We start from the raw sequence: 13175 nt of genomic DNA on the forward strand, positions 1-13175 counted from the left end.
CCACCCTCCTACCCACAGCCGAGGCCCATAGCACATGCCGAGCTGCAGAAGGCATTCCAGTCAGGGGCTCTCCTGAGGAGGGGGCGTTGGAGGGTATTTTCTTGATATGACAACAGCAGTTTAAAAAACAATCTTCACATGAAAACAAACCCATTGGGGCGTGCTAATGCAGGAGAATCGAGTCAAGCCTGGCAGCAGACAGTAAGGCAGACAGAGGAGCAGATGCACGCTGCCTAATAAAAGCCCACCGCTCCTCAGCAGGCGGGGAGGGCCCTCCTGCAAGCCTGCCGCCCGCTGGGGCTTCCCAGCGCTTTCAGAGCGCCCCAGCAGGATGGCCCCACGTGTTTTCTCCTCCCTGTTGGGCTCCACCGAGAGCAGCCGTGGCCAGGGTCCTGCTGGCCCCTCCTGGCCCACCCAGGCACCTCTCCCAGCATGCCTGCAGCTGTTTTCCATACCACAAGGAGCAAAACCAACAGAGGCTGAGGAGAAAAAACTCAGTCAGAGGGCTTCCAGCTGGGGAAGAAGGCCAACCTGAAGCTCTCCCACAAAGGAAAGCTTCCCAAGGAGATGCAGGAAGGAAAGCAAGGCTGCTGAAGGGACTCCACCAACAACCTTTTCACAGGCTACAGATACTAGGAAGGCTTGGCTTCATTTTTCTTCAGACAGAAAGCTTTCAGCAGACCCTGCTCCTGGAGGCAGCAGCTCCTACACAAGCCACACACAGCCCCCTTGGGCACCTCCCGGGGCTTTCTGACCTCCACCTTTAAGTCCCACTCCAAATTTACTCACATTAAGATGAATAAAAACAGCAGCTTTCTTTTGAGCATTTATTGAGGACAAAAAAATAGCAACTAAAATAAACCAAAACAGAGCTTTAAAGCAGGTCTCATGTATCTGTTATTAAGCAGGAAATAAAAAAGCTTTAAATCAAGGGGACCACATCAATGGACTCCACACACAAGCATTAGGTGAAACTCAGTACCAGATCTGAAGACAAGCATTCACAGTTTTGTTTTAAAGAGGCTCAAAATACATTGTACCACACTCCCAAATGATGTTCAGAATCTAACTGAAAGTACTTATTTAAGAAAATCCTTTCAAGGCAACAACTTTCTCACCCAGACTTGCCTACTACACTCTACATAAACATCAGTGCCAGAAACACACCATTTTTGCCAAATAAATCTAGAGGAAAAAAAGATGCCATTCACACACAGACCTCCTTCTCTACTTCTCCATCCCAGGATTTTCAGTACTCTGCCACATCCCACATGCCCTCTGGGGGAACAGTCTGGTCAGTAAAAGCAAAGAAATTATGAAGGGCAAGGCATGCCATTTTCCTAGAAATAAAGGAGACCATGAGCAAATCGCCTGGCTAAGACATCTCCACAGAATTCAGCAATAAATAATATACAAACTTGGCATTACTGTGTATGTAGCTCAGTATCTCTTCACTCATCTGAGTAGTCTAACAAAACAAGATAAATTTGAACAAGAGCTTGAATAAGTAAAATAAAGCAAAGCTGCATTTGCCTATCAAGCAATTAGGCAGAAGGCTGCTGCTTTTGTCAGAAGGGAAGGCAGGCTGGTGCACCAGAAAAGCTTCCTTGCATCTTGCAGCCAGGTTAGTTGTTCTTAAAGAAAAAAAAAAAAAAAGCTATCTATTCCTTCAGACCTTCTCTTTCACATACTGTTTGTAAACATTTCACATAATATTTGTAAACACACATTATGCTATATTTGTGTGCATTTAAGTAAGATATCTTGAAAACCTCCTTTACCTCCTCTTCCCTCCCAAACCCCGAGCAATTAGACATCCTCACAAGCCAAGCTCAGATGCTGCCATGATCATAAAATAGTTGAAACTCACAGAACTAATGACTGTTCACAGTTGTTCTCATATTTCTCTTTATTATTAAAAAAAAAAAAGGCAGCCATAAACCACAACAACTATACTCCTCTAAAGAGAGAGGTACTAGCACTGTCTATTAAGAGCAGAAAATATAATTTGTTTAGGTGTTTTATATTTCTAGTGTTTTCTTTTCCACTTATACTTAACTATACCATTTTCCATAGAGCTAGATTTACTTTTCAGATTTGTTTTTTCTCTCAGTCTTAAAATAAGAGTTAAAAAAAATAAGGACACAGCTAAGGGTAAGTTAGCACCTGTGCCAATACTTTGCATCTAATCATCAGACACCTTCCATACTCAAATGCCAGCAACAGATTTCCTGGTTTGTTGGTTTGTTTGTTTGTTTCTATTTTATTTCTATCTTTCTCCACTTAACACTTCTGCCTCCCCAAGTATTAAGCTCACCCTTCCACTGTGTGCTTTCTCCACCTTCTTTAGCTTTTCAAGTTTTAGGGACAGGAGGTTGAAAGGATGAAGAATGATGGTCAGTTTTGCTCAGGCATGGCTTGCCCCGTTTGGGTTAATGGCTGTTAAAACATGGGCTACGTCTCTAGGGTTTCCCACAGTGCCATCAGGGAGCTCCCAGAGCACTGTTGCATCCCCTGCACCTTAAACATACCCAGGGGTCTGCTGGAAACTCCATCGGCAGTGACCCTGCAGAAGCAGCAGGAGATAAGCTCTGCAGTATCAGGTGCCAAGTGACTGCTCCCACCACATCTCTTCTCTGCTTTCTCCCTCAATTGTGACTCAAAACCAGAGAATAAAATCCCATCCCTATTGAGATCAGTGAAAAACACTGCCACCAACAAAAATAGGACAGAGGCTTCATCCCATAGCTGATCAATACCTAGACTTGCTCGTGGACCTCCAACATCAACAGGAATCTCAGTTAGCATCTGTAGCTCTCCAGTAGATCTAGAAGACTTGAGCTTGCATCGCTGGTTTACATCTAAACACTCAAACAAGCTCCAACTAACATCAAGGGGCAAACTTCCACTTACCCTAAAAACTAGAGCAGTACGTCCTAGATACTCCCCCAGTGAAGGGCTTTGGCTCTGCAGGGTACCAACCACCCTCTTTTCAAAGGGCACAGCAGGTCTTTATTACCACCACCTTGATTAACACTCAGTTGACCACCATGTGAGACAAGTCCCAGCAATCACCATGCGAAGGGCTTGGCTACCTTCCCTCCATGGCAATGCAGAAAAACCTCACCCCAGCCAGGTGAGGATCATCAAGAAATACTCAGAACTGCTAAATTAAGCACCAACGCTGCTGGAAGTTGCTTGGGGTATCACTCCCATCTCTGAATTATCTGTAGGCAAATCCTCTGTAAAGCCAGTAACAGCTTCTGTGAGTCCAATCAACTGAGTGGTTAAACTTGTGCATTCAGCAGGCAACCAAGGGAGGGATGTATTTTAATGGTAGATGTGGAAACAAAGGAATTTTGATTAGCCTTGGGACTGGAGGGGGTAAAAATACTGTTTTAGGATTTTCCCAGGATATGCATATTAAGAACTTGTCTTTTTGCCCTCTGTGTAATTTTTTAATATTTGGAAACCAGAATTAGGCCACATTTGACCAAACCTCCAGAGCCTTGTAGGAGCCAGCAGAGACTGGAGCACAGCGACTTGCTAACTCTTGTGCTTTTACCCATAATGGGGTTTCGCTGGTGAGCAGCGAGGTTTTTGTAGAGCTATCGAAGGCTTAAAAAAAACTGCTTCTCTACAAGCAGGGACCTTACCTCTGCTTTGCTTTAAAACACGTGCATATTGTTTGCTTTCTCTACCATGAACTGGAAATAACTTCTGCATCAAGAAACTCCAACTATTACGCTTTTGAAACAGCCTTCCTTATCAGCACCAGGCCCAAGGAGAACGCAACTGTTGGCGATGCTGTGCAGAGAGCCGAGACCAGCCCCACCAGAAATGCCCAGGAGAGCACGAGACCATGGCAGGGCTCGTTTCTCCCCAGCAGAGCCACACAGGTCTCCGCTGTGGCTGTCCTCCACCAAGACGACACTCCTCTGCCCCCACGGCGGTGTCACAGCCGTACCTGCCGCTCTGCTGTGGTACCGATCAGTCCTTTACTGTTTGTTCAGCTCTTGAAAGTACTGTAAAGCATTTGCCATTCACCTGTCACACAGCACAAACTGATCCCTTTGAAATGAAAATCTAAAAGTAAATGTGTTAGTCAACGTCTGCGGCTGCAACAAGCACCAACGCCAGAGCGAGCCTCCAGGCAGGTAATTCACTGCAACGCTAGGCTGGCGAACAACACTATGTTTTATTTAATTAGGATGAACAGAAGAGATAAACCTCACAGCAGGGCAGGTAATGACAACATTTCAAAAATAATTCATGCCCAGGTAACAAAAGGGCAAATTTCAATTACATAAAAAGCTAAAAAGTTGACTTAATACATCCAAAGGGGAAAGTGAAAAAAAAAATAATAATTGTACTGCATATGATTAACAAGTGGCATTTACAAGCTCTGCAAATTGGTCTTTCTGTTGCCTAATCTGCGGTTGGAAAGGAAAAGGTTTTAAGCAAATGCAAACAATATAATGAAGCTACTTATCGCAAGACTTGGCTGGGCACTGCGGCACTGCCCAGCGCAAACCAACCACCCCACGGCCCCACTCTGCCACCACCTGCCTGCTCCCCGGCCCCATCAGGTCCCTTTTCGTGTTTGAGAAGACAAACCATGGCAAGGGGTTTGAGCTTGAGCCTTCTTTAGCTGCACATGTCACAAGAGACCATTTACAGTGTCTCCCCACCCTTCTGCTCTCTAGAATAAAGTGACTCTGCTAAACCACCCTAATTCACTGGAGTAAAATATCCACATATATACGTATATAGGTGTTGTCAAGGAGATGTAGTACTTAAAACTTTTATTACCTTACTTATCTAAGAGAAGTAACCAGCTTTCCTACATTTACTACCGGACAGCAGAAAAGAAGACATACAGGAACCTAGTTCTGGGTCTAAAATTACGCTGAGCAAATGTGGGCACTGCAGAAAGCTCAGAACTGGCTCTCACTTGGCTACAACACGCACCTGAATCCTCATAACCCACGTACATAACGCATGCACACCACCAGACCATCCCCTCCAGCACCATTTGTCAGTGAGGATTTAGCAGAAGTCTGTAACAGGCTTTATATTATTAGTACTTCATTACTCCGGTGCATTTAGTAGGATACAGCGGAACATAATAGCCATCCTTTTTCAGAGGCATTTAAGGAGAATACTGATGGAGTGATGAGGGGTTGGTGTAGGCATTTTTATAAGACAGTTCAATTACTGTGGGTAATTAATAATCTTTTAAGAGAATATTAAAATACAAGGAAAAAAATACTATCTTTTGCAGATTGCAGGCTAACAAATGAGACCAAGAGATTACTTCAAACAAACAAACAAACAAACAGAGCACAACGTGTGTTGCATTTTTCAAATGTTGTCATGATCTAAAACATTGATTCCCCAGATTGTGGGGGGGAGGATAAAAGTGAACAAGTTCAGTAAAAAATAACTGAATAAAATTAAGAGCACATTTATCAAAACTGAAATAAATATTAATTCTACAGCATGAGAAAGCATCACCATTCACAGAGCCAGCACGTGAGGGAGGTTGTTTAAAATGTTTATTCTAACAACTGAGCATTGGGTGCCACCCCAAGCTCATAGCTTAGTGGCTTAGTTCATTCAACCAGGCTGAAAGCACTTACCCAGGTTTAACATAAAAGTTAATTTGGCACCAAACAATAGATAAAACCAAGCCAAAGCCCCATCTATGATAAGACAATTTGTGTTTACACAAGCTTAATGCATCTACAAAACATCATTTTTATATCCAATTCAGAGGATGGCATGAACATCTGCTTTCACTTCAAGACATTAATTTTCAATTATTGAAGAAAAACAAAATAAATCCTGACAAATTACTGGTAACTGTGGAATCTTTTGTTACTCTATTAGTTTATAATAGTAATTTAGAAATCCTACAATTAACGTCCTAACAAGAGCTCTCTGATTATTTTTTTTGCATGTGTCATCTGAAGCAATTCAGTAATGAATGATGTTCTGTAGCTTGCACTGATTTTACATGGATACTTTTGAAGAAAAAAAAAAAAAGATGTTCTCTGAGAGTCACTGCTGCTGCTTGGTATTTGCTTTTCATCAATGGCATTAGATGCAGCATCACTAAAAACATGAGAATTCTATTTTCTCTCCATTCGTATTTAAACCCTTCGCACTGCCTTTTCCACCCTTTTCAATTTTTGGCCACATTTATTAGTTATGCTTGCCAGGACCAATGGGAACAGACCACAATTAAAAGGTGTTTGCACACAGGCATGAGTTTCAATCAGCAAAACCAGTTAAATACCACACAGATCCTGTCCAGGAAACCATACCGGAGGGAGAAAGAGGAAGGAAAATGGGACTTGTGGAGTTCAGGGGAGAACGCTGCTAGGCTTGTATCAAAATACACGCTCAAAAATTAAAAACTGCAGGCTAATCCCTAAAGGCAATGCTCGCTATACTGCATGGATTCAAACGTTCTCATGGCACCAGCCCCACGACGAAACACCAACATCTCCAATTATTCCTAATCCCCCAAAAGCTACACTTGATAAAGAACAATCAAGAGTGTAATCTTATTTGATATGAGTTTTATCAATTTTAGCTGCTGCTTTCACTGTATCAATAAAATTCCACCGAAACTTGAATGAACTGTAAAATTAAAGGATAATCGCACAAGTCTCTTGTATTTGGCAATTATGATTATACTTGTCAAAATTTAATTTGTAGAATGTACTGTTCCAGTACCTGCAGGTTCTTCTCTATCAACTGGGAAAAAAAGAAAATTATATCTTTAAGACAAGTATGAAAGACATTGTTACTTCCACAGTCAACTCTGTAACTGAGCTCCGACATTGTATAATTGACTTTGCAAGCAGAACAACAGCAATATAACAAAGAAAATGTCAGTGTTTTCACAGCGCTAATCTATAGCACTAGGAGGGCCTCCTGCTGTCAGCCAGAGCTGACAATACAATAGCTTTCAAAGGGATATTACCATCACGCTTTTATTCTTGACATCAATCAAGACAAAGAGAATCCTTTTCACAAGACATTAAAAATCAAACCTTTGTATGAGCAGATAGGTAAAACAGCATTCCTTTAAAGAAGATCATTCATAGCAATCAACTAATTGGAACTCAGCAAATGGCTGAAGTATTTTTATTTACTTTGCAGATAACGAAGTAGTGAACAACCCCTTTTTTTTTTCCCTTGACTGACACAAATGAGGCAGGTAGGGTGTGAATCAAAAGTTTCTATCAGCATTTTTGCCAACTGAAAGCGGAAAAATATGACAGCAATTCTGCAACTTCAAGTAGGATAACAAATCTAGACTTAATTAGTGCATTCTTTTGCAAAACAGTTTGATTACTGACTAGCACGTTTATGCACAAAACACCCTTGCAACCTGACAGCAATTTGCAGAACTGTCAAATTCGGCAAGCAAAGTGCATCTGATGCTGAAAACCTTGTGCCAACGCCAGCCCAGTCCCCACAAACTGCCTCCAAGTTATTCTTCAATTACATTACGTGGGACCTGAAACCTACGGCTCTGCTACCAGACCTGCGCGTTTCGCAGCCGCGCTTCCACAGAATTGCTTCCAGAGACACTGGGCTGCAACGCGTAGCTACAGTTTGATCAACAGGCACCATTAACACCTGCCTCGCTCCAGCCTCACGGCGAACGCGGGAGGCAGCTCTCCCCAGAGCTGATGGCCCACAGCGAACTTCTGAGGGCGCCCGCGTGGATGTGGCTGGGACCGCTCGTAACAGGGCACGGGGAACTGCTGGGATGTTCTCTGCTCCATTATGGTCTGGGGTTCAAACCTTGTGGTTTTAACAGCACTAAGGAGCGTACAGCTCTCCTTGCAGAACTCTGGCAAAGCCACCAGCAGATCAGATTACTGGCAACAGGGCAAAGGAAGGTCCTGTGTTGAGGAAAAGTACTTTTATGGGCCCGGCTATGACGAGAAGGACAGCTTCAGAACAGGCAAGTGCATGACTCCAAAGCCACTGCCATCACGTTGTCCCCGAATGGTTTATCCTGCCAGCCAACAAAACCTCGGTCCCTCCTACTTCTGTTCTGCCCTGCCTGACCCGCAGCAACCTTCCTTGGAGCCAAGGAGAGCCCTGTCCCCAGCCATCAGCTCCAGGGCTGAGTGCCTTGGGGCCTGCACAGCCACAACCGATGGGTCAACCAAATCAGCAGTGTGTTGTGTTGCAAGTGATGAATCCGCACCGGGGGAAATTCCATGGCTGCTGCCGGAGTTACAGCTGCAGTAATTATTGCAACTTTCTGCGAGGCTGAACCAGATGCCTCATCATACAGACTGTGGGGCCACAGTACCCGCAGGTTTGCAGCCATCCAGGTCTGGTTTACAATTGCTTAATTTTAAATTACGTGGATCTAAAGAGTTGTCAGCATTTGATACTTCTGTCAGAGTCGGTTGCTTCTTTAATGTCAAAGACAGCATCACTCACAGTTAATGCGCAGGCAACTTGCCTTTTGCATGCAGAAGCATCCCTTTCATTACAAGCACACACCGATTCTATTTTAGTATGTAATCTTTCTGAATGAAAAAGGATGCACAAATCTCACTAGTGGTTAATAAATACCAAGGTTACTATACAAAGTGAAATAAATATACAGAAAAGAGAAAACCGGCAAATTGTTTGAAGTCCTAAATGCTACACACATATCCACATAATTTATGCTTGTTTTCTTCTCAGTTGAATTGGGAAACCTGTGACCTCAGAGTGCCTTTATTTATTACATCTCAATTATTTCCATGGAAACGTGTACTGTGGCAATCTACTGGGTTGCCAGCTCCCTAGACCACAAAATGTATATGATGGACTTCTTAAAAGCAAAAGATACGTATGGGCATAAGAAAAGGAAGAAATTCTATATCCTGTATACATACATACGAGTTGCCTCCTATTATTGAAAATTTCACCCACATTCAGCCCATTCCTTAGATTCCCTATTAGTCAGCTCATGCTAAGACCTGTAATTTACAGCCAGTTTATACTGAAGCTGAAAAGACGTTTTTTGTGCCTAGAGACTAGAGGAATATTTAGAATCTCTAAGAACCAGGCTTCACCCAGCTCCCTGTTGCAAAGACATTCTAGATATTTCTACATTGCATGGAAAACGTTTCTTGGCTGTGACTTGCCAATAAGTTACCTGCTTCAATTCATAAAAATGCTCTTGTAAATAGCGACCTGTTCTATCTTAGAGTTAGGGATAAATTTTCGTTATGCAGCATCAATAGCCTGGGAGAGAGATCACTGCCTGAAAAGTAATGAGGTAGAAAACAAACGAATAAACGTAAATATCTAATGCCGTTATGTAACAAGGTGCCAGCGTTTATTAACTGGGCTTCTAGAGCGCGTACGGTTTCACTGACGTACGGCTGCGTCCCGGACGTTAAGCGTGACACTGAAGCACAGAAAAATACCCCAGGCTCCAGAGGCCTGCCTGCTCAGGGTGATCCCCGTGCCCAGGGAAGTCGTGACCCGAGGCCTGGGTGGCTGTTTGCAGCCTGCGAGCCTTTTCGGTTCCAGCCACGTTATTTCAGCACATCTCCTAGAAATCGCTCTGGCTCTGGCTCTGCCCTTTCTCCTTCCCGCGGGCTGCTCCTTTCTCCTTCCCTCCTTTGCAGGGGCCGCGAGGGTCGCACCGCACCGCACCGCCACGCCATGCGGCTGCCGCTCGGCGCAGGGCTCCGGGCGACGATGGGTCGGGGGGAGCGAGGAAGCTTTCTGTGACGATCAAGGGCTTACTTCACAAAAACTTCACAAACATTTGAAGCCTATTTCCATTGCGATGTGCTGAACCGAGGGTACCTCGGAAAGAACATAAAATGGCCCCGGATGGGGTTTCGATCCCTGCGTTAACTGGTCGAAGAGCCAACCCAACGCTAATTTGGTCCAGCCGCGAGTTCTTTAATTACGAATCGCTCCCGAGTTTTCGCTTCCTGGCGGGCACCCCGACCCCTTTTGTGCCTCCACAACAAAGCCCCGAGCGGCGGACAAAGCCGCGGGGCCCCGCGGCCGGCAGCCCCCGCAGCGGCCTCCCCGCAGCGCCCCTGGGCTCCCCGCACGGCCCGTGCTGCCGCGCGGGGCTGGGCGCCGAGCCCGTATTGATGGACGCCCGGGCCCGGCTATTGTTCCCGCGGCCCCGAGCAAGTCGGCGGCCCTGCAGATGCTCCGGGCTGCAGCCGCCGGGTCTCGTCCTCCCCCGCCTTCACGCCGCGCCGGACGGCCGGGCACCGCCGCCAAACTTTTCCCCTCGCGGGCGGTGCTGCGGCGCTCCCCGTCTCCGCCACCCCGCTGCGCCCCCCCCCTCCGCCCCGCACCGCGCCCGCCCCCGGCCTCCCGCAGCCCCCCGAGCCCCGCCGCGGCTCCGCCCGCCCCCGCGGCCCCCGCAGCGCTGCCTCCCGCCGCGGGGCCGGGGGCCGCCATTACGCGAGGGCGCCGCGGCCGCTGCCCCGCCGGGCGGCTCTCGGCCCGCCCCCGGCGCGGGGCGCGGAGCCCCCAAGATGGAGGGCGGGCGGGCGGCGGCCCCCTCCCGGCCGCTCCCCTCGCCGCCCGCCCGGCCGGCCGGGCCCCGGGGCGGGGGGGATTCGCAATCCCCGCCAAGCCGGGCCCCGGCCCTGATTGGCCGCGCCGCGGAGGCTGGAGCGGCGGCGGCGGCGGGTGCCCGGGGCCGGGCGGCGGGCGCTTACCTTTCACCGAGCGGGGCTTGGCTTGCTTCCTCCTGGACATGTCCGGGCGCCGCTGGCTCGTCCTCCCGGCCGCCGCGTCTTCCTCCGGCCCGCCGGCCCCTGCCTGCCCTGCCCTCGCCCTGCCTCGCGCCCCTCGAAACTTTAGCTCGGCTCCGCGAGGCGAAGCGGCGGCAGCGGGATCGATTATTTTGATTTCTCACTTCTTTTGCCTGTTGCAATGCGGCAACTTCAACTCCTCTTTCCACCCCCTCGGGCACCTAGAGGTTCTCCCCCCGGGGGAAAAAAAAAAATCACAGGCGCAACAGTTGCAATTTCTTTTTTTCCCTTTTTTTTTTTTTCTTTCCTCCCCTTCGATGTGCAAATAATGCCGAGCCCCTCCGCGCCCCCACCCGCCTTTTTGTTCTCTTTAAAGTTTGCAGGCGCCCTGCGGCTCTCAGTCCGGCTCGCACTTTCAGAATAATACAAAAAAGCCGTGCGGGGCTCCGGAGGGGGGGGGGGGGGGAGGGCGCGGGGAGAATCAGCGTCTAAAAATAAGCCCGGCGACGGCCCCGACAATGCGAGGCGCTCCGGGGGTGCGACCCGGCTGCGCTTTTCCTAAATCCTCCCCGCGGCCGCGCTCGGCTCCCCCCCTTCCCTCCCGGCTCTGCCCGCGGGCTCCTCTCCCTCGCTGGCCTCCGCCGCCCGGCGGGTGAGGCCGCCGAGTCCTCCTTTATTGGGGCCGAGGGGCGGCCGCCCGGCGCTGTGCCCGGCGCTGTGCCCGGCGCGGAGCTGGGGGGGCTCCCCGCCGCCGGCCGCGCTCGCCGCCGCCTTCCCCCGCGCGCACGCACTTGGCGGCCCGAGGTGAGCGCCGCTTCGCATCGAGGCCGGGCCCGCTAGCTGCCTCCATGGGTCATCCGCTGCGAGGCGGCACCGCTCCTGCCTTCATCGCCGCTGCCGCTGCTGCCCTGGGTTTTTATTTTCTTTAGCTCTCGCCAGCCTCCCTCTCTTTTCTTTGTCCTGGCTCCTTTTCCTCCTCCCGATCTTGCTGCTGGGGCTGCAGTGCAGACACACATAATAAAGCCAGGCTTGGCTGGAAATGTAGCTGAGTCCCAGCAGGAGGATGTGAGGAGTGGAGTCCCGGCGGGGGAGCGCTCTGATCCCGTAGGGAGCCCCGCGCAGCCTGCGCCGATCAGACGGAGAGAGAGCCAACAGCACCGAGCCATGGACGGCCCGGGAAATACAGCGGCCGCCCGCAAAACGCGGACCCGCCGCCAGCGCGGACCGGACTCGGCGCCGCCGCCGCCCGCGGAGCCGCGCGGAGCCGGGGGAGCCGCGGGAGCGGGGGGGGCTCCGCCCGCGGCCGCTGCGGCTCCTTCCAGCGGCGGCCGGGGGGGGGCCGCCCGGGCTGGCTCGGCCGGGCCGGGACGAGCGGCGCCGGGCAAACTTCGCCGGGCTCGCCGGCGGCCCCCCGCCGCCGCTCCGCGGCTGCGGAGGGGGAGGAAGGGGCAAACGGGGCTGCTCCGGCCGCTGGATGCGCGGGGGGCTGCGGGAGCCGGGGCGGCCCGCGCCTCGCTGCTGGGAAGGCGGGTTTGGGGGGGGCGGGGGGTTGTTTTGCTTTTCTAGGAAAATCCGAAATGGTTTAAAACTTGTCACGCTGGGCGCCCAGTGAAGCCCCCGGGGTCGGGCAGCCCCGCGGCGCGCTGCCACCGGGCAGGGGTGTGCCGGGGCTGCAGCCTGCCCTCCCGGTAGTCCTCGGCGCTTGGAAAGCATCTTCCTGGGGGCTTTGTTTGGGTTCGGGGCTTTCTTTGGCTTTGTTTTTCTTTTTTCTTTTTCTTTTTTTTTTCCCCACACCGAAGGAAACCCAAATAATTCCGGAGTGAGTTTGTCGTTTGATCCAGTGAATTCAGAATGTAACTGCGAAGACGTTTGTTAGCGCAGCATCAAATTTCGATGGATGTTCAGTGGTGATTTTCTGCTTTCTTAAGGTTTGTCAGAAACTGTTGGGTTTATTAATGTTATAATAAAGGTTTCCAGTTCCCTCCTACAGTATCACTCCACATTACCACCACGGACTGGACATACAGTAACAAATGTTTCCTATAACACCACTCTAATTAAGATACACTTCCTCCACATCACTGCACTAAGCATCATCAAATTGTGGGGTCAGGAAGGCTAACCCAGGAGAAAGAAGGATTTTTAAAGAGCCTGTGGCCCCAGTTCTGACACGATACAAAATGGGGATAAGTCTAGTCAGCAGAAATTCAGCATTACAAAAGCTGGTGTGATACCCGTCTCTATAAAGACATAACCAGAGCTGACAGGGGAAAAAAAAAATGTCATGATATTTGTATCCTGAAAAAAACAGCCAGAATCGTTGGCAAATTTGGTCAACATGACCCTAGATTCATATCCGTTCAGCATCTGAGTTGGATCAGGAACTGAATTACTTCTGTTTCCTCGTCTTAT

The 13175-nt window shown here is 49.3% G+C and overlaps 1 protein-coding gene across 7 annotated transcripts in view; it reads right to left on the minus strand.

Annotated features, from left to right (window-relative positions):
• ZNF423 (zinc finger protein 423) overlaps nucleotides 1-12011 on the minus strand; it is a 214690-nt gene extending 202679 nt beyond the window's left edge. The window contains exons 1-2 of one of the 7 annotated variants that reach the window (XM_083794811.1): nucleotides 10728-12010; nucleotides 2914-9846 (exon numbers count right to left, since the gene is read on the minus strand). Coding sequence is in view for 6 of the 7 variants with exons in the window: in XM_083794810.1 (XP_083650936.1) it covers nucleotides 2760-2808 (49 nt within the window). In the remaining variant the exon portion in view is untranslated. The other 6 variants (XM_083794807.1, XM_083794806.1, XM_083794809.1 and 3 more) reach the window with 6 other exon arrangements.
• Nucleotides 12012-13175: the final 1164 nt, after the last annotated feature.

This window comes from Anser anser, assembly GCF_964211835.1.
Source record: "Anser anser genome assembly, chromosome: 11".
Lineage (NCBI taxonomy): Eukaryota > Metazoa > Chordata > Aves > Anseriformes > Anatidae > Anser > Anser anser.